Raw genomic sequence first — 22,541 nt, forward strand, 5'->3', positions numbered from 1 at the left:
TATGGGATTTTCCTGTATACAAACCAAACAACTAATAGGAAAATAAGGGATTTTCTTGATTCAACTATCTGCATTTTACAACACAAATATTCTCATGCATTTCTTACTTTTATAAGAAAATAAGGGATTTTCTTGAAAAACATACACTCATTTTGGAATGGCATTCAATTTTTCTAAACCACTTATGAACTCACCAACTTAATTGTTGACACTTTCTCTTTGAAATAACTTGTATTCTCAGGGAACCGCTAAGCAGGTTGGAAAAATCAACTTTTGGGGATTAACGCGCTGGCGTTAATTACTTCTTTTGAAAGATGTTTATGTATTTATCTTTTGAACATGTAATGAATACCATTATGTAAACATTTTTAAAACCTTTATATATGTATGGTGGTGTGTACTTTCCTTTTTATGAACTGTTATGATACTGAATATGACATCCTCCGCCCCCGAACGTTTCCGCCGTTCTGGTTTGGGGGTGTGACATATTCTCAACAAGAAGGAATTGATTATGAAGAAACATTTGCCCCTGTCGCAAGACTCGAGGCTGTTCGTATTTTTCTAGCTTATGCATCTCATAAAGATTTCGACGTTTATCAAATGGATGTAAAATGTGCATTCCTAAACGGCGAACTTGAAGAAACAGTTTATGTTGAACAACCACCAGGTTTTATAAATAACGAACATCCTGATAATGTTTATATTTTAGATAAAGCTATGTATGGGTTGAAACAAGCACCAAGAGCATGGTATGCAACATTAACATCATTTTTGAAACAATCTAAATTTAAACAAGGATCAGTTGATCCCACTTTATTTCGAAAGAAAGTTGGGAGTCACCCGATGCTTGTTCAAATTTATGTTGATGATATAATTTTTGGCTCTACTGACCCTGCTTTGTCTAAAGAATTCGAAGACTTGATGAAAAGAAAATTCAAAATAAGTATGATGGGCAAAATTAATAATTTTTTAGGTTTGAATATTCGTCAAAGCAGAGAAGGCATCTTCATTAATCAGGAGAAATATACAAAGAATCTGCTAGAAAAATTTGGAATGACGAATAGCACAAGGTTACGAGTACCAATGGCAACAGGCATAAAGTTAACTCCATCGTTAGACAAATCTGCTGTTGATATCACTTTGTATAGAAGCATGATAGGGTCATTATTGTACCTAAATGCCAGTCGACCTGATAGTATGTTTTCTGTTTGTAATTGTGCAAGGTATCAATCGAATCCACGTGAACCACATGTAACAGCGGTGACGAATATTTTTCGATATTTGAAAGGCACCACTTCGTTAGGTTTGTGGTATCCTTCGAAAACCGGGTTCTTTATACAAGCTTATTCAGATGCGTATCTGGGAGGATGCAGTCTTGATCGAAAAAGTACAACTGGTGGGTGTCAATTACTAGATGGAAAATTGGTCAGTTGGCAATCGAAGAAGCAAACATGTGTTTCGATCTCTACAGCTGAGGCTGAATATGTTGCTGCAGCTACGTGTATATCACAAATTATTTGGATTCAAAGTCAATTACGTGATTATGCTATAAATATGAAAAAGATTCCTTTATATTGTGATTCACAAAGTGCAATAAGAATTTGTCATAATCTTGTGCAACATTCGAAGACTAAGCACATTTATCTCAGATATCATTTCATAAAAGATCATGTGGAAGAAGGAAATATTGAAGTTCATTTTATGAAAACAATGGAACAGTTGGCAAATATTTTCACAAAGGATTGGATGAAAAATCATTTCTTCGTATTCTAGAAGGGTTGGGAATGCTTGATGGAAATTCAATTTCATATGACAAAAGCGAAGAGTGATGGGTCATAATGATTTGGTGAACTGAAGGACAGTTTGCTTACAAAGTGTTCAGCATTCAGAGGCTACTGTTCATGGTCAACGCTTCGAATGATTCGCATTCGTATGTTTTGTTCCTTGATGAAGTTCGTATTCAGAGACTACTGTTCAAAGTCAACTGTTCGAATGCTTCGCATTCGTTTGTTTTGTTCTTTGAAGATATTCTTATTCAGAGGTCATTGTTCTAAGTCAAATCTTCGCATGGCTTCGCATTCAAAATCTTCGCATTCACACACATTTCAACTAAGGTATGATTTCTATAAACTTTGGAATAGTTAGGATTTCCCTAGAAGCATACTGCTGCATGTTGACTCAAGCCTCATATGACTCAATGTGTGAGAAAGGAAAGCCTTGATGAAATTATCTCATGAATTTTTCTTCCCAAGGCATTAGTCAATAGAACTACCTTACTCTTCTCATATGAGTTAAGAGTTTTCTGTTTGGTCCACAAATAACAGAGGTACATTCGATCTGTAAACCAATCTTTTTCATCTTAAACTTCTTTACACAATTCACACACAATGACGTATGTCCACGAGGTTTTTGATCAAACCAATCGAAATCTAGACATACAAAACTCTGTGTTGATGATCTGAAATCATGAGTCTCTGATGAATGTGAAACCTTAAAATCCAACAAATCAAGGAATTGATGGGGAACTTTTTTACAGAACTTACGAAACATTTGTTTCGGTACCTTTTATACTCCAAATTGTATTCATTTTTTTTTGAGTGGTCTTGATCAAACATTCGAAACCTACGATGTTTGTTACCAACAAGAAATAGCATAATATTTTTTTTCATGAATATGATTTCCGTGTGAGTATATTTTGAAAATACTTGTTACGTTGAATATCATTCTAAACCAATTTGTCACTGACTACACTGGTCACACAAATAATTTCGGTTACAATTAATCACCTTATGTTAAGGCTGATATGTAACGAAATTTTCGAAGCCACCCATTAGTATTATAAAAGAAACCCTTCGAAACTTCTCTTCAAGTTTTCTATTGTAATTCACGAGAAACCAAGCAAGCTATTGATTGTCTCTCTTGATAATTTTCAAAGAAATCTTTGCCCGGGATTTAACTGTTTTTGTGTCAAATCAAATTTATGACATCACCATTTTCCAATTTTTTTTACATTTGTTTCTTATCTAAAATTTTGGAACACAGCACACACGAAATCCTTGAGGTTTGAGTATTACCAACTCAAACTGATGATTTCGAAACTTTGGCATATGACTTCGCTTTTTAACCCAAAAGTGAAAGAGCCTTACCTTTATTCCTTCCGAAGGGTTCCGACGGTTACACTTCTCTTGGGGAAAACAAAACAGTCTTGTCTTTTGGTGACATATGGAATACGATACGAGTTTTAGGCGTGCTGACAGTTACGTTTGTTTCTTTTTGATGAGTGAGGTCCGTATTTCAAGGTGCCATGTCAGCAAGCATTTAATGCATCCTGCTTGAAATTCAGGGGTCCATAACACTTTATGCGATCAAATATTCTCTTTCTTACAAATTCTCTCTGAAATTCATCTTCTTCAAAAATCATTTTCTTCACACTCAACTATGGCGATTCACATTCAAGATTTAATTCCATCATCACCAACAAATGAAGAAGTTATTTCTGTTCCAATATTGAAGATACATGGTTCAAATTATCAAGTGGAGTATGATTTACCCAAGTATCCGGATGAACTCAAGATGTTGGTGGTTGCTTTACATAATTCTGTTCTATCAAAAGCCATGTTTGATTCTTTTGCGGTTTCGATGTCCTGGTTGTCTAAGGCCGGATCAACAACATTGTACAACAAAGAGACTGGAAGTGTGGAATTTACAATGGTGAATGAAACACGCATTCGGGTGTCCAAGAGGTTATTCTGCAAGATTTTGGGGATTCCGAAAACTGGTCCGTATGTGGAAGTCACCTATCCACAAGTTGTGTTCATGTTCAATGAAATGGGTCATCAACCTCCATTGACGCGCATTAGTGATTTTAAGAAATCCGGTTTACCTACGGTATGGAATTTCTTATTTGGCATTTTTCTTCGTTGTCTTACCGGAAGAACAATGGGTCTCGACAAAGGGAGAATGGAAGTCTACGCAATGGTGGTTGGGCTTTATTATGATTTGCAAGTTGATTACTCTAAACAGCTATGGACAGAGTTCTTGACAAGCATTTCGAAGACCAATGTCATGTAGGGGATTTCGTGTGCCAGATATTGGAGTCTTATTCTTCAATATGTTTATACAAAGGAGAGGATTGAAGTTCTTGAATTTGAAGAAAAAGTTGTTTTTCATATGTATGGCAGTTCGAAGGAGGTTGTTGATGATCCTGCCATCTTTACATCTATTGCTCGTATTCCGGATGCGATGCTCAAAAAGGTGAATCCAACAAATAACGTGTTGGTGTCCTATCTTCAATCAATTGACACAACCATTTTTAGTGGTATTTTATACGGAGCGGAGAAGAAGAAATCAAAGAAAACGAAGAAGACAGACGTTGGGTCTTTGGAAAGAATAGTGAAGGATGAGAAGAAGAAGAAATCACCTACAGTCAAACCAGCTACAGTCGAAGAAGTTTCTCAACAGATTATTTCACCTATTTCGATGACTGTTGCTGATACACCAAATATCGAAGCGTCTCAGGAGACAGAGACTATTCCATCTAAGACGGGGTTTTTTGCCAACTCAAATTCAAGCGAAAATCTTCATCTCAGATTATTCAGAAAGCTCAAATCACACATCAGGGTGTTATGGTCCAGGAAATTCCAGCCCCTGTTTCTCCATCGTCGAAAAAGCAAAGGGCTGAGGATCTTGCAAAGTTTATTAAGAAGAATCAAAGGACTGAGGAATAAGAGCAAATTCCTGAAACACCTAAAGTCAAAATTCAAGAAGAAGCAAAGACCAGTCCACCTGTTACTCTTTCAAAGCCTGCTAATTCGAAAACTGTTGAACACGGTCATGTTGTCTCTTTACCCTAGGTTACATCAACTACTGATTCTCCAACTTTTCAATCTATTATGGATCAACCCTTCACTACAATTTTTTCTACTCAATCTACTGATCCACCAAACCCATCTTCACCGGTTGATGAAACCATGGCTACTGATGCTGGAACTGATAATGAAGGCTTTGGAGGAACGTTCGAAGCTCTTCACTTTGATAATTGCGAAGAAGATTTTCCAGACCACATGCTGATGATGATGAAGCAGTTCAAGATTCTGAATTCAAAATAAAATTCAATCTTGCAATCACAAGCAGATGTGGGTAGTGTTGGGGTTACAAGTTTGGAGGTTGATTCTTTAATGAAATTGATGGAAGGACGAGTAATTTCGAAGGCTTTTGGTTTAATTAGGGATTCAGAAAGTAGAGTCCTTGAAAAAATTGATCAACATGATATTTCTACTGAGAATCGAATTAATTCTCAGAGGGCTGATTTTGTACGAGAGTTGAAAGACTTGAAGATGGTTACGAAGGAGCATCATGTGCTCTTCGTACAAGAAGTCAAAAAGGTACGGGAGGAGGTTAACCTTCAAATCAGAGAACTTCGAGAAGATATGCAAAAGGAAGTTCAAATCGTACAACAGGATTATGCTTCGGCTAATTAGAAAATTGATATCATCTGTGATGCAATCACCAGATGTGTCAAACTTTACGAACAGATGAATCCAACACTGACAACTCTTTCTGCCAAAGAGGAACAAAAATTTGGAGAGTTGGTAGGCTTGTTGAAGGAATTAAAGGACTTATCTTCAAAGTCTGTCTCTCTGATAATTTCACAAGAATTTCTTTCCCAGAAGTTTTCTCACTTTGAAGCCATTTTACACAAGAATCTTGTTCCACTGCTTCGCATTTCCAGCCTTTTACTAACTGTATCAGATGCCCCACCTGCTTTCACAGGGGTGCAAGGGGGAGAAAAGATAGAACAAACAAAGTCTGGGGAACAAGTGAAAACCTACGAAGGGATGAAGACAACCATAGAAGATGCGAAGCTAGTTGGTAAGGTATATCCTTCAAAGGTGGTGGCAAAGGCAACTGTTTTCTCTGCTGGTCCAGTTACTTCAACTGTGATCACAACAGTTCCAATTCCAAAACCAATCTCAAAGGGAGTCGTAATTGGAAAGCAAACAAGTGTATCTTCTTCAGAAAAAGTTGATTTGTCAAATATAAAGGATAAGGGAAAAGGGATTGTTATTGAAAAGTCCAATGAAGAAAAGAAAGTGGAGGTGGCAGCTGAAGTAGAAAGAATGAGACATGTACAGAGCATAATGAGACAAAGGGCTCTGGATGGTTCGAAAGTTGATAAGGGTGATCCGTCAAAAGTATATAATTATGAAACCATTGAATCTAGGGTGATGTTTGATCATATGTATTCGTTTGAGAAGATTCCTAAGAAAAGCTACATGGTGACAAACACTGATTTTTGTCAACTTGATTTTCCAATCAATGAGATGATGTTTGTTATGCCACAGTTTAAAGCTGAAACAAAGTCACTGGAAACAGAAGAGGGAAAGAAAATGAAAATTCGGTTTCATGCGGTGTTGGGAAAGGCTCAGGTAGAGATTTGGTTTTTGGAGAAGATACGAAAGGTGATATCCATCAAAAGAGATGTCATTTTTGAATGGAAGTTTGAAAACATCAAATACATTGTTGCAAGAGCAACTGGAAAACTTCAAGAATTTACGGTGGCAGACTTTCCTTTGATGAATACTTATGATCTCATCAATATCGCCTTGATGCTTAAAGACAAATCGTTTTCATTTCTTCAAGATACTGAGCCTGATGTATTTAGCCTTGGGTGCAAGCACATAAAAATATACTTGGAAAATTACTTCGAGTGCTTGGCTCAAACAGATGTGGAACTTGCTATAGTTAAAGGAATCGATATAACTGCACCAATGGCACCAACAAAGAAGCAAAATGAGCTGAACAAGTATGAAGATGGTGAAATTTGCTTAAAACCATTGGGGATAGTTTTTGCTAGGAAAGATAAAGCTGGAAGAGCTAAAAGATTTTTGTTCCAAACTTGTGAAGTGGAGAGATACAGCAACTCTCAATATACGAACTTAATTGTTCGTATGAACCACTGCAATAAAAACTCAGAAGGAGATAAGAAAGAGATAAAGAAGCTTATATCTTGGTATATGGATATCCGAAGAGTGCTGATGTATGCCGTTCAAGCACTGACTACTTGAAGACTTCGACCTTGATTCCAAAGGGGGAGATTGTTAGGGCTAAAATGTTGTAATAGTCGAAGAGTCAGGACTTAACGTTTATATAGTTATTTTACTAAGGCATTATAAAGTCAAGACTTAACGTTTAGTCCTTAGTATTTTTGTTATGCTTTTGTTCTCCTATAAATAGTGATCTACAAGATGACTTTACACATAGTTTTGCAGTTTAGTCATTGTATTCTGTAAACTAAAAGGCATAATATGAGTTGAACAAAGATTCTATTTACTCTCGTGTTCACCGTTTAAATACTTTACTCAATTAATACTAGAATTACATTCAAACTTGATTCCAAATCTCATCAAGTGTTCTAGTTGGAACTTGATAAAGATTTTTCAATTGATGATAGATTTATAAATGGGGTTTGGTGTTGGAATTGGAAGCATCAGATTGATGGTGGTGAGAAACTTAGGCAAATAATGAATTACTTACTCGCCTTTAAGAAGTGGTTCTTTCAAATCAACACGATAAATGGTGGTGGATGTTGGCATAGATGAAAATTTCACTGTTAGCAAGACGAGAAGATAGATTGATGAGTTGACACTTCCTAACTTAAGGGTGGAAACTAGATGGAATTTTTTTTTTCCAAAAAAGTGAATATTCTGACATGGTGAGTTCTTATGGATAGGATTCTTACTTGCTTCAATTTGGTAAATCGAGGAATTGATTTTCCTTCTTCTTTATGCCCTATCTATGCTTTAGAAATCGAACAACTCGATCATCCTTTTATCAATTGTGAAGTGGCTACAAGAACTTGGAATGCTATAGCTGGATGGAAATTAACTAGGTAAATGTTAATTTGGTTGTCGAGATTCTTGTTGAAGTAGATAATTTAGCTTTGAATTCCATAAAATGGAGTTTAGTCAATATAATTGTGTGCATTACTCTTTGGTGCATTTGGATATTTTGGAATGACAAAGTAGCTGTTGTGGGAAATTTTAGACTAAGTGATATCGTTGATTCCATCCAATGATTATTGTTTTTGTGGTTTTCACTAGCTTATTGCTAGTGCTCTTTTTCTTGTTTTTTATTATATGTTTGGCTGTTTAAAAAAAAAGGCTGAAAAGTTTAGAAATAAGAAAAAAAAATGACTATCATGAATTAATATCTACAACTCCATGTTGATGATCCGTTTGAGTTTAGAATTAATATCTACAACCCCATGTTGATGATCCGTTTGAGTTTAGAGCAAGAGGCTTGGGATGATTTATAAACGACAGAAATTTGAAATTTCCTTATAACATATTAGTATTTACAACAAAAAAGGAAATTATAATGTATTATTGAGAATGCTTTTATAAAAAGGATTGAAGTGATAAAATTTTAGTTAGAATTTTACAAAAATTTGTATTTGTTATAATTTGATGTTGGAAGATAAAATTGTATATATATATATATATATATATATATATATATATATATATATATATAGAGAGAGAGAGAGAGAGAGAGAGAGAGAGATAGAAAGAAAGAGAGCAGGGTTCAATTGAGAAAAAAAAGTTGAGAATGAGGGAATCATTCTCAGCTACTCATTTAATCTAAGTATAAAAAGACACGGTGGCAAACTTGTAAATATGATAATAACCTTCAATCTCAAATACATAACTGTAGAGAATTAGATAACAGTTCAAATCCACTCTTAATCGATCGTTCATCATTTAAATTTTTTCTCCAACCTTCAACAATCATCCAGATTTCTTCAATTAAACCCTCATCAACGTCGTATAGTGTTAATCCATCACCGATCTTCGTCAATAACATGTTTATCAACACCATTCAACAGTTGACAACAAAAATTCGTTTTTGTTTTTTTTAATCCAACCTTCAATTCTACATGAATACGATCAAATCTTCAACATATACGATTAATTATACTCACAACATCATTAGATCAACATCATCGATAATCAACAAAAAAAAATGCACTTTATATCATTCATTCAATATAGATCATCAAATAAAATTTCAAAATTGAGGTTAGAAAAAGATTAAATCGTTTGTTTGTTTCTTTTTTTTTTTTGAAGAATTTCATATAATTCTCTATCAATCTACTATTTTGTAAGATTTAAATAGTCAAAGTATCTTGTTTTTAACATTTTTAAAAAAGTTAACTTGTATGCACCCCAATTGTTTGATGAAATATATAAACTAAATTACCACATTATATTCACATATGAATATGTTTTCTCACCTGAATCAATATATGATTATTAAAACACAAAAAAATATGCAAGTCTATATGTTATTCATAGGTGAATAACATATAAAAATTATATATATTTGTGAAAATACCTTGTAATATTCATATGTGAATATACTATGTAATATTCATAAGTGAATATACCACCTAATATTCACAAGTGAATGCTTCGTCTAATATTTAAATATGAATATACTAGGTTTATTATATGGTATATCTTCTCCTCTAATACAACATTCCGTTAGCCGCCACGTGGCATTACCTTAGCCCCTCAGCCTTTAGTTTTCCCGTCCATTGGTTATAACTGAATTTCCAAATTTTCCCTTCATGTCCATAGTTATTGAAATTTGAAAATAATATTGTACACATCAGGAATCAGTAAAAATTTTATTAAGGAAAATTAGGCAATTTGAAATTTGAATTGTCAATCATACCATATAATTATTCAACAAATATGGCAGAAAATAAATGTAAAACTCTATCACTCCCAATAAATCAGCATATTGAGTATCAATCCCAATAAATCAGCAATCGAATATCAATCCTATATATATATATATATATATATATATATATATATATATATATATATATATATATATATATATATATATATATACACGTTTACATCCGTGTTTACGTTCCTGTTTCGCTACGCATAGATCAGACATTAATCATTCGAGTAAGAAGACTACATTGTTTGCTCTCTATTTTTCATATATCGATGGTATACTCATAGATTTTTTTGTTTACAGTGTGTTTTTCCTATATCCAGGGTATATACTCATCGAATTTTTTAGTTTTGGACAGCATAATCAACTATGTTAGTTTACTGTTTCCCCTTATTCAATGTATATACTCATATCTCGATAAAAATTTACAGCATATTACTTTCAAAACTAATACATTGTATGTCACTGTTTTTTTAGTTATTACTTTGTATGTGTTTCTTAATGTCATGGGTGTGTTAATGTATGTGTATGTGACTATATATGTAACAGTTTATTTTTTTTCCAACATGGACCAATTCTGCTCATTTATTTAAAACTAAAACGTGTACAATATTTAACATATTAATAAAAGAATGTACATTTTTGTTAAATTTGAACTATATGGAACATTTTTGTAAGTTTTTAAACATAGGGACCATTTATGACAAATTTTAAAAACAAGTACTGTTTATGTTAGCTTTTACACATTATGTTAACTTTGAACTATATGGGGATTATTTCTGTTAACTGTTGCATACCATTTATTTGTGTACCTGTGTTTTAACAGATATCATGTAGGTATTATTAAAAAATTTAGAGTAAATTATTGAAATCGTCCCTATGGTTTAGTCAAAATTGCACGTTTGGTCCCTAACTTTTTTTTTTGCACTTGGATCGTCCCTATGGTTTGATTTTGTTGCGTTTTTCGTCCCTTACATACATAAAGTTAAGTACCAAACGTACCATTTTGACCAAACCATAAGGACGAAAAACGCAACAAAATCAAACCATAAGGATGATCCGAGTGCAAAAAAATGTTAGGGACCAAATGTGAAATTTTGACCAAACCATAGGGACAATTTCAATAATTTACTCAAACATTAAAGTATTGAAGTAATAAGAAAAATTACACCTTTTTAAACAATTTTTCATATTTTTAGAAGGCCATCTTTGAAAATAATTTATTAATTATTATGATTTTGACACTGATATCATTGATTATTCAATTTCACACTTAAATATTATACAATTCCTAAATTGCCCCTCCCACGTATTTACCCATAACTCACTTAAACAAATCATAACTTTCTGTATTTCTATCAATCAAAATCAGTTAAATAGCAATGTACTTTCTTTTTTTCTATTTCAACTTTTTTAAATTATATGTTTTCTTTATTTTTTAGTTGCTGATTATAAGTGTCAAGTTTACAAGTTTCCCTTTCTTTCAGCGAAAAACAAGTGTATGTGTTCTTTATATTCTAACTTACTTGCCTAAATGTTTTGAATTGTAGAATTTGACATTTATATGACGAATTCTTTAATCAATCAATGCTTTATGATATTTTTGTTTATATTTTAATTTTTTCGTTAAATATACAAGTTTTTTTTTTTTTTTTTTTTTTTTTTTTTTTTTTTTTTTATTATTATTTTTTTTAACTCGCAAGGTACAATGGAACACTTTACTTCGATAGAGGAGATTGACTCAATCAATAATGATTTCACAATTAAGGTTCGGATCATACGTCTTTGGACTCAAAACTCAAAATTTGATGCATACAACACATACTCGATTGAAATGGTTCTGATGGATGAGGAGGTATAAAATGAATATATTCAATTACTATCGTTATAAAAATTTATTCATATTTGTAAGCAATTATATTTAGATTTTTGTTTTTTAATTTTTTTAGGGAAGGAAAATTCATGAATCTTGTCTGAAGAAATGGTTTCCTAAATTCCAGTGCTATTTAAAAGAGGATAGTTCATTATACGTTAGAAAACCTAATGTCGCACCAAATACTTCAAACTTTAAGTTTGCTGAACAGAAAACTTACTTTTAATCACAATGCAACTGTGAAGGATTGTGAAAACTTTTCTGGTTCTGCACATGACTTTGTTTTGTTGACTTCAATACGATTATTTCTAACAACATACTAGAGTCAAACTCTTTTGGTTGGTTCTTTTTATATTTAGTTTTGTTATATAACATCCTACTTTCTTCCTTTTTATTACAATTTGATAATTCTTATTAACTTAATCTTATATTTTGTTGCTTTTGTAGATATTATTGGACACATTTTTGAATATGGGCGTATTGATACCTCGGGAAAAGATAAATCGAAACACAAGATGCTCTTTCATCTTCAAGATATAGAGTATTCACCATTATTACAAACAAATAATATACTTTCTTTTATATTATCTACAATATTTGTTTATTGTTTCGTGGATACTAAGCTTAAGATAACTTTGTGGGGTCATAATGCATACTACATGCATGATTTTCATGCTAACAATAACAACCATGCTCCAGTAGTTGTTATTGTTCAATTTGCCAGAGTGAAGTTTATTAATGGTTTGTAATTAGTTTTAACAACCATTTAATAAAATTTTTTATATAGTTAAATAATAAATTATATTTTTGCAGGTCATCCTTTTTCATCCACCTACTTTGATGTTAGTAGGTTGTTCATAAACAATGATATGGATGAAATTACAAGCTACAAGAACAAGTATTTTCATTTATAATTTCCTTTGTATTTTTATATTCATTTTTTTCATACTATAATAAATTTAATTCATTTCTTTGTTATAAATGAACAAATTGGTTTCTGAAAATGGACAACAACTTTCATCAAGTGGAATCAAAATGATGGCATCACAACAAGACACAGAACACGATGACTTTCTGAAAAATAATATGTTTTCTAACATTGATGATTTGTTTGAACCTTTGGAGGTACTTTACGTTATTTTTAAAGTTGTTACTTTAATGCACATTTATTTTTAAATTTTAAAAGTGTAAGAAACAAACATAGTATATTGTTATAACGAAACTAACATACACTTTCATAAACTAACATTTTCTTAACATTAAAGATTATTTAAATTTCTAGGAAAAAACAGTAGTTATTGTTGGTACTGTTAAGGGAATACGTCAAAACATATGTTGGTATTACATTGCTTGTAGCAACTGCAAAAAGTCACCAAAACAAAAAGAGTCTTCTACTGATAAGGTTGATGGTTCTCTTGAAGTGCCCGAAATCGTTACTTATGAATGTGCTAATCCTAATTGCAAAAGTATCAAAATTTCGGTTATTCCAAGGTATTACATATTTATTTTATATAAAAACAATATATTTTTATCATAATTGTGTAATATAATATGATTTTATACTTTATTTAGATTTAAAATCCCACTTCGGGTTCAAGACAACATAAGAACCTTGACTTCAACCTTATTTGATCAAGAAGCAAATAAGTTGTTTAAATATACAACTAAAGAGTTGTATGATAAAAACAAGAAGATATTATTTTATAGTTCTAAGTTACTTCTTTATGTTATACAATTATATATTTATACACAAATTTTCTAACAATATTTATTCATATTTTAGCTTGGCATCAATTTGGATTTGTATCCAATGGAGTTGAAAGTTGTGGTGGAAAAAAAGTTGGAAATTAAGATTGATATCTCAAGTTACAATGTCACTAATAAAAGTAATATCTATGGGATATCAAGATTAACCAATAATGCAGACATAATTGATGAACTGGAAAAAAAGAATATTATTCCACACGTTATTTTCAAAAAATATATTTAGTTTTTACCACATTAACCCAACAATACGTGACTCAATAGCATTTTGTTTTTGATCTGATGATGCAACCTGCTAATTCAGATTTATTCATGATTGGTTCTTCAGATATTAGTTCCCAAGAGACAAAAGTTGTCAAGGTTGTGGTTTTTAAATTATAATTTGAAGTATTATGTTTTAATGTATAACAACTAACTAATTTTTTTTCTAGGATTCTTTTTCACAGATTGGTGACAATTTAATACCTTGTTCTAGGGACAAATCAACTGCAACAAGTCCTACAAAATTGATTTCTACACCAACTGAGTGGAAAAGAAACCTTGCTACATGCATAGATCTTGATGAAATGGAGAATTTGTCAGCATCTAAGTCTGCTTGATTGTCACCTTCGGATGAACAACGAATACCTCTTTTGGTCCCCAAGTAATAAACGTAAATGCATTTTACTTTTACAAACAATCTTACTTCATGGTTAATTTTGTTTCTGCAATATAGACTCTTAAGCCATTTACATTTTAGGTGCATTGGTTTTGAATGGTTTTTGTTTGGGATTTGATGGTTTTTATATTTATTTCATGAATATACATTGTGTTATTTTTTTCATTCCTATAATGTGGTTTACTATGTTATTTTGATTTTGGTAGAAGTGATTTTATACAACATTGCTTTTATCTCCTAAATGACTATTTTTATTCAATATTGGATAATATAACATCTTATCATGACTTTATTCTTTAATTCCAAAGTATTCATTAAGGAGTAAACATTAATCTCGGGATTAATACAATAAATAGAAATGTACTATCATTTATTTGTGTATAGAAAAAATAAAAGTATCATGATATTAGACATCAAATATAAACATTAAATAATATTAGGTATTTGTTATTGAACATCACCAAAAAAATGCTTTGATGATAACATTGTGTATTTCTAACTGTATTTAACTAAGTTATTTACCCATAAATCACTTAAACAAATGATAACATTGTGTACTTCTATCGATCAAAATCAGTTAAATAGAAATGTACTTTCTTTTTTACTGTTTCAATTTTTTTAATGTTATTTATTTAACTGTTTTTTTGTTTGCTGATTGTAATTGTCAAATTTTTTGTTGGAATAGTGTCTAAGGCTATAACTATATTCGGTGGTGCATGGTCCTTTTGGGTTGCCTTCACCAGAGCAACTTGAAGGATGATTTGTTAAGAAAGAGTAAATATTATAAGGAATAATATTTAGCTATTTGATTAATATAAGTCATAAATTAATTGGTATTAATTGGTGACTTAAAGAGATTAATTAAATAAGAGGGTATAAACTGTCAATTGTTTGATAGTTAGACTTTGGACTATAAATCCATTAGGGTTGACTTTGGACGGTTTCTAAGAGCTTTAGGATAGCTCAAAATAGTCCATAGGGTTATCTATGGAATGGATTTGGATAGCCTTAAGAGAAGATTATCCAATTAGGGTTTAGGGTGAAACCCTTAAAGAGTCTAAAGGTATAAATAGGCCCTTGGGGTGTGGAATTCGTGTACAACATTGTAGAACCTAAAGCAAGGAACCTCTGGTCGAATTCCATCCCCTTTCCTCTCTCCTAAATCATCTTGCTTGCTATTGGTGTTTGTAAGCCATTAGAGGAGTGACAATTGTGACTCTAGAAGCTCCAAGACAAGAAGATCAACAAGGAACTCAAAGGTATGATTCTAGATCTGTTTTAATGTTAGCTATTAGAAGTCTTGGATTCAAAGCATGTTTAATTAGAAAGCCTAGATCCAAGCAATAGGGTTTTGCATGCGCACATAGGAAAGTTCTTATGGCTAAAACCCAACAGTGGTATCAGAGCCTAGATTGGTTTTCTTTAAATTGTTGCTTGAATAACTGAAACAAACCTGCAAAATTCGATTTTTTGGGTTTTGAGTCACTGACTCGTCGAGTTCCAAGGTGGACTCGTCGAGTAGGCCTGACTCGGCGAGTCCCTTTGTGCACTCGGCGAGTCCAAGCGTCAGGAAGGGCCAAATTCGGGATTTCTTTGTGTTTATCTTATCCAAACTTTCCATAAACTAATTAGATCAATATGAATCCGATTTTTTGATAAATATAAGTGTTATCTTGATCTAGTAAAAGGTAATTATCAACTAATTAAATATTTAGTTTCTTTATATGATAATTAATTAATTGTTTTAATTATTTTTGGTAATTATCCTCAAAGAAATCAAAGATAAATCAAATAAAGATAATTAAGATATTAATTGTTAATTGAAATTATTTGTTATTTGATCCTCAATGTTTTAAATGTTTAAAACCTACCCTATAGTTTTGAAATTTAAATTTGTGATTAAAAGCTTTAATTTAGACAACTTAAATTTCAAACCCTAGTTTTTGAAAAAGTTTAAAAATACAACCCTATACTTATATGATGTTATTAGAATAATATATATATGTATAACTAAATGCTAGTCTTACCGCTAGTAGGCCTCATTCACGAAGCCGATCTATAAGGTGGGTATAAGGTTGCGGCCTATAAAATGGCGCTTAATGGGTGTACACTCACACCCACCGCTTGCTTGATTGGTGGAGGGTCGTTAGCCGAACGGGTAGGATAGGGCAACCTCATCCTCTCATTAAAAGTATAATAAGAAATACAAAGTAACTAAACTTTCGTAAATTTCCCAATCTTAGTTACTTTAGGAAAAGTGAATTGATGCAATCCCATGAAATTACACTTTGCACCTTGCTAAGATGTTAGTGGAGCATGTGTGGTTTACCGGCACACTAATTGGTTCTAAGCGAAGGTGGCAAAGGGTGATTCATTGTTTATCATAGTTCGATGGAGTGTGTGTGGTTTACCGGCACATCGAATAGGTGATCGTAACAATGAAGGCACCATGTAAATTTGCATGGTAATTCACACCCGCTTTGTGATCCTCGGCATCCCAGTCACAAACAAGAGGGGCATATCGAGATTTAAACATGCCATTGAATAGTTCAATGAATCTCATCCGAACCTAGGAATTCTCAAAAACACTTAGGACTAAAAGTTTAAGTTTTGTGATGGAGAATTAGTGAATCGTCATTCACTTACCTTCAATTTATTTGCATGTTAGATTACGGCATCCCTTTTCTAGTATGTAAATCTTATTGTTGGATCCTAGCCCTAATTTATCTTATTGGGTGATAATTAGGGATTCTTGTTCTAATCTATCTTTGTCCTTTCTATAGATGTCAAACGCAAACAACGCTGCTGCTAGTTCTTTCACGTTGATGAGCCTTTGCCAAAAGGTCACCTTCGATGGAACGAACTTTGGCGAATGGATAAGATACATTCGCACCATTGCTCGCTATGAGGATAAAGAGTATGTCCTCGACGAGAAGCTCGAGAAAATCAACCCCGAAGTTGCTACTCCCGCTGAAATCACCGCCTTTGAAACCCATGAGCGAGATGCAACGAAAGTACATTGCATCATGATCGCCACCATGAACTCCGAATTCCAAAAGTCCTACGAGGACATGTATCCATACGAGATGCATCAAGACTTGTTGGAGAGGTACCACCAAAACGCGAGACAAGAGCGTTACGAGATCTTCACTAACATGATTTCCGCCAAGATGGGTCATGGAGAATCTCTTACCGTGCACTTGCAAAAGATGCAAAGGTATGTCGACCGCCTTCGCAAGTTAAATGTTGACTTTGGCGAAGACTTGGCGATCGACATGGTGCTTCACTCTTTGCCTCTGATGTATAATCAATTTAGGATGACCTACCACATGAACAAAGAGGAGGTCACTCTAAGTAAACTCCAAGGTCTCTTGAGGGTTGCTGAGAGCAATTTCAAGGACAAGTCTGTTGCACCAACTCCCAATCCATCCGCTGCTCCTGTCTTGGCTATTGGTCAAGGGAAGGGAAAGAAGAGGAAAGCTTCTTCAAATAACTATCGAAAGGTGAAAGCCCGAGATGGTTCCTCTTCTAGTGGGACCAAAGTTGATCCCTCTAAGCCCTGCTCTAACCCGAAGGAGGCAGAGTGCCACCACTGCCACAAGATAGGACATTGGAAGAGAAGCTGCCCGGATTACCTGCAAGCCATCAAGGAAGGAAAGATCAAGCCATCTTTCGCAGGTATATATGCAATCAAATCTAACGATTCTAATCATGCTATTTCTTGGGTTCTTGACACCGGTTGTGGTTATCACATTTGTTCTAATGTGCAGGGACTAAGAAGAAGTAGGGATGTGGAGCAAGGAAGAATCAATCTAATCATGGGGAACAGAAGATCGTCGCCTGTGACCAAGATTGGAGTGTATTCTTTAGTGCTTAAGAATAGTTTAGTTTTAGATTTGAACAATTGTTGCTATTCGCCAGAAATGGCTAGAAACATCATTTCATTTCATGGTTTATATAGACAAGGTTTTAGATTTTCTTTTAATAATGAGAATGGTTCTATATTGGCTTATCTAAATGGTGTCTTTTATTTTGAAGCTATACCATGTAATGGAATATATGAAACTGTTATGATTGTTGATAACGTAGGAAATGATGTTTTGAATATTGATTCTTCCACTAGTATGGATAAAGCATCCTTGTGGCATTGTCGTCTTGGACATGTCAACAAGAAACGCATAGCCCAACTCCAAAAGGATGGAGTGTTGGAGTCATTCGACCTTAGGGAAGATGACACATGCGAATCTTGTTCACTTGGAAAGATGACTAAATCACCCTTCACGAGTACTTGTGAAAGGGGTGAGGGACTATTAGACCTAATACATACTGATGTATGTGGACCTTTTAGATCAACCACGAAGGATGGGAACCGCTTCTATGTGACCTTTACCGATGATTATAGTAGATATGGGTATATCTATTTAATCAAGAAAAAGTCAGAAACCTTTGAAAAGTTCAAAGAGTTCAAGAGTGAAGTGGAGAATCAATTGGGCAGGAAAATCAAGATGCTTCGATCCGATCGAGGAGGAGAGTACCTAAGTCTTGAATTCCACGATTATCTCAAGGAGTGTGGAATAGTTTCGCAATTGACGCCTCCTAGGACACCGCAGTTGAATGGTGTGGCAGAAAGGCGTAATCGAACCTTATTGGATATGGTTCGCTCTATGATGAGTCGTGCTTCACTACCTATCTTCTTTTGGGGGTATGCCTTAGAGACTGCCACCCATATCCTTAACCGAGTCCCTACTAAGAAGGTTGCCAAAACACCTCACGAGATGTGGACGGGGAAAGCTCCCTCGTTGGCACATATCAAGGTTTGGGGTTGCGAGGCTTTCGTAAGACGAGATACTCACGACAAGCTTGAACCTCGAAGTGAGCGATGTATTTTCATCGGCTACCCGCAAACTTCCTTTGGATATCTCTTCTATAGACCGAAAGATAATGTTATCTTTGTTGCGAGGAGAGGATTTTTCCGAGAGCGAGAACTCATAAGCCAAGGAGACAGTGGGAGGCAAATCGAACTTGAAGAGATTCAAGAATCGATAGATGAAGGAACCTCCACCGCTGGCGTTCAACCCGAGGAGGAAACTCCGGTTGAACCGATTGACGAATCCTTACCTCTTAGACGTTCCGATAGAGTTAGAGTTCATCCCCAGTTTTATGGTTTTCATATTACTACCGAAGGGGACACGTATATTAGTGATGGTACACTAGTAAATCTTGATGAACCTAATAGCTATGAGGAAGCCATGGCAGGCCCGGAGTCTGCGAAATGGAAAGAGGCGATGGATAGCGAGATCTAATCCATGTACGATAACCAAGTTTGGAATTTGGTTGATTACGTGCCCGAACGTAAGACCGTAGGGTGCAAGTGGATCTTCAAGAAGAAGACTGACGTGGATGGGAACGTACACACATATAAGGCGCGATTGGTTGCGAAGGGCTTTACTCAAACTCCCGGAGTTGGCTATGATGAGACCTTCTCACCAGTTGCGAAGATTAAATCTATTAGAGTGATGCTAGCAATTGCTGCATTTCATGATTATGAGATTTAGCAAATGGATGTCAAGACCGCTTTCCTTAACGGAAAGTTGGCTGAGGATGTTTACATGGCTCAGCCAGAGGGGTTTGTGGATCCGAAGCATCCGAATAGAGTGTGTAAGCTTGAGAAGTCCATTTATGGACTTAAGCAAGCGTCTCGCAGATGGAATCTTTGCTTCGATGAGAAAGTCAAAGAGTTTGGATTTGTAAGAAGCGAAGACGAATCTTGTGTATATGTCAAAGCCAGTGGGAGTATAGTAAGCTTCCTCGTTCTATATGTCGATGACATATTACTCATAGGAAACGACATCCCGACTCTGCAGGAGGTTAAGTCCTGGCTCGGGAAGTGCTTCGCTATGAAGGACCTCGAAGTGGCTTCTTACATTTTGGGAATAAGGATAGTAAGAGAAAGAAGTAAGAGACTAATTGGACTTAGTCAGAATACTTACTTGGAGAAGGTACTAAAACGTTTTAGTATGGAAAACTCAAAGAAGGGAGAACTACCGATACAAGGAAATGCCAAGTTGAGTAAGACTCAAAGTCCGAGTACCGAAGCTGAGATAGCAGAAATGAGCCGAGTCCCATACGCTTCCGCAGTTGGCTCAATCATGTACGCTATGACTTGTACTCGCCCTGATATAGCCTTCGCTTTGAGCATGGTTAGCAGATATCAAGGGAACCCTGGCAAAGCACATTGGATTGCGGTGAGGAACATCCTTAAGTACCTTCAGAGGACGAAAGAATGGTTCTTAGTCCTTGGAGGGAGTGATGAATTGAAGGTGCGAGGGTATAGTGACGCCAGCTTTCAGACCGACAGGGACAACTACCGTTCGCAGTTGGGCTGGGTCTTTACCCTAAATGGAGGAGTAGTGACATGGAAAAGTTCCAAGCAGGAAACCGTAGCTGATTCAGCGTGCGAATCAGAGTACATCGCAGCGAGCGAAGCGTCGAAGGAGGCAATATGGCTGAAGAACTTCATCGGTGATCTTGGAGTTGTGCCGGCCATAAAGGAGCCCATGGAGATTTTCTGTGATAACGAAGGTGCGGTTGCCTTGACCAAGGAACCGAGGGATCATGGTAGATCTCGACATATCGACAGAAAATATCACTTCATTAGACATCGTGTAGAAGAAGGACAACTCGTAGTGAAGAGGATACCATCAGAAGATAACCCAACAGATCCGCTTACGAAGGGACTGAGTAGGGTTAAGCACTTACAGCATGCTAGGAGTATTGGGCTGAAGGATGATATTAGCATAGATTAGATAGTATTAGAAACATATAATAGATAAATGTAATTAACATTTGATGATTAAATAAAGAAGTTTTATTTATGAGTAAAGTTACTATCACATGTTAGTTGTTTAACTATTGTTTCACTTTGCATGTTTTGACTTCCAGAATAATTGAGTTTATTAAGAAAAATCGAATTATTCAAATGGTCCACAATCGTTCATATGTTGGGAGTAGATATGAATGAAGATTGTCGTGAATTGGTGTGTAGAGTGTCTAAATGGTGTTAGACATAGCAAGAGTTGCTGCAACGTTCATGAGTGCTTATGAACTGGTTTTGAGCATTGGAATAAACCCGCACTTGCTGGAATCACCTTATGGAATACGATATAAAAGGTGATCGCAAGACGATAATATCATATGGTCTTAAAACCTAGATATATGGTTTATTATTTGTTAATTGATTGTGCATTGATAATGCGAAAACGCATCAGTAACTTGATGTTATAAAACGCATTGTTGTGTATAGTTGGTTAATGAATAAGTAAATGCATATAAGTCGAAGTTTATCTATAAATTTTATCCTAAGAGGGTAGAAGAGATATCTTGGCCACTCGATGATTTGATTTGACTTATGTGCCGGGCCCGGTCAGAACTGAATTGATGTGTTCGATTAAGTTCTATGTCAAATAAATCGAAGATCGAGAAATCTAAATGCTAGACTAACCATTCCATAGGATTGTCAGCATGATATCTAACAGAGGACTGTAAGATCCCTTATCTAAAGGACAAGATTGATTAGATCAGAGTTGACAGCGTCTTTGAGAGCTACGATTGCAAACCGTATTGTACTTGTATAGTTATTAGACTTATCCAAGTGGGAGACTGTTGGAATAGTGTCTAAGGCTATAACTATATTCGGTGGTGCATGGTCCTTTTGGGTTGCCTTCACCAGAGCAACTTGAAGGATGATTTGTTAAGAGAGAGTAAATATTATAAGGAATAATATTTAGCTATTTGATTAATATAAGTCATAAATTAATTGGTATTAATTGGTGACTTAAAGAGATTAATTAAATAAGAGGGTATAAACTGTAAATTGTTTGATAGTTAGACTTTGGACTATAAATCCATTAGGGTTGACTTTGGACGGTTTCTAAGAGCTTTAGGATAGCTCAAAATAGTCCATAGGGTTATCTATGGAATGGATTTGGATAGCCTTAAGAGAAGATTATCCAATTAGGGTTTAGGGTGAAACCCTTAAAGAGTCTAAAGGTATAAATAGGCCCTTGGGGTGTGGAATTCGTGTACAACATTGTAGAACCTAAAGCAAGGAACCTCTGGTCGAATTCCATCCCCTCTCCTCTCTCCTAAATCATCTTGCTTGCTATTGGTGTTTGTAAGCCATTAGAGGAGTGACAATTGTGACTCTAGAAGCTCCAAGACAAGAAGATCAACAAGGAACTCAAAGGTATGATTCTAGATCTGATTTAATGTTAGCTATTAGAAGTCTTGGATTCAAAAGCCTAGATCCAAGCAATAGGGTTTTGCATGCGCACATAGGAAAGTTCTTATGGCTAAAACCCAACACTTCTATCGATCAAAATCAGTTAAATAGAAATGTACTTTCTTTTTTACTGTTTCAATTTTTTAATGTTATTTATTTAACTGTTTTTTTGTTTGCTGATTGTAATTGTCAAATTTACAACTTTTTCT

General features: G+C 34.5%; 2 protein-coding genes across 2 annotated transcripts; both read left to right on the forward strand.

The window, feature by feature from the left end:
• Positions 1-1,083: 1,083 nt before the first annotated feature.
• Positions 1,084-1,829, forward strand: LOC145040200 (secreted RxLR effector protein 161-like). The gene is made up of 2 exons (XM_078988160.1): positions 1,084-1,501; positions 1,720-1,829. Exons 1-2 carry the CDS (start codon positions 1,084-1,086, stop codon positions 1,827-1,829), a joined length of 528 nt encoding a protein of 175 aa, XP_078844286.1.
• A 9,635-nt stretch (positions 1,830-11,464) lies between these two features.
• Positions 11,465-12,543, forward strand: LOC145040201 (uncharacterized). Its single transcript, XM_078988161.1, has 4 exons — positions 11,465-11,611; positions 11,706-11,775; positions 12,077-12,370; positions 12,443-12,543. Exons 1-4 carry the CDS (start codon positions 11,465-11,467, stop codon positions 12,541-12,543), a joined length of 612 nt encoding a protein of 203 aa, XP_078844287.1.
• The last annotated feature ends 9,998 nt before the right edge of the window (positions 12,544-22,541 follow it).

This window comes from Lactuca saligna, chromosome 4 (assembly GCF_052625555.1).
Source record: "Lactuca saligna cultivar CGN05327 chromosome 4, ASM5262555v1, whole genome shotgun sequence".
NCBI lineage: Eukaryota > Viridiplantae > Streptophyta > Magnoliopsida > Asterales > Asteraceae > Lactuca > Lactuca saligna.

Coding starts and splice junctions, on each gene's coding strand:
- LOC145040200 (XM_078988160.1), top strand. CDS start 1,084: ATGGCAACAGGCATAAAGTTAACTCCATCGTTAGACAAATCTGCTGTT. Junction 1,502..1,719: donor ATATGTTGCTGCAGCTACGT/GTATATCACAAA, acceptor ACAATGGAACAG/TTGGCAAATATTTTCACAAA.
- LOC145040201 (XM_078988161.1), top strand. CDS start 11,465: ATGGAACACTTTACTTCGATAGAGGAGATTGACTCAATCAATAATGAT. Junction 11,612..11,705: donor TGGTTCTGATGGATGAGGAG/GTATAAAATGAA, acceptor TAATTTTTTTAG/GGAAGGAAAATTCATGAATC. Junction 12,371..12,442: donor CAGAGTGAAGTTTATTAATG/GTTTGTAATTAG, acceptor ATATTTTTGCAG/GTCATCCTTTTTCATCCACC.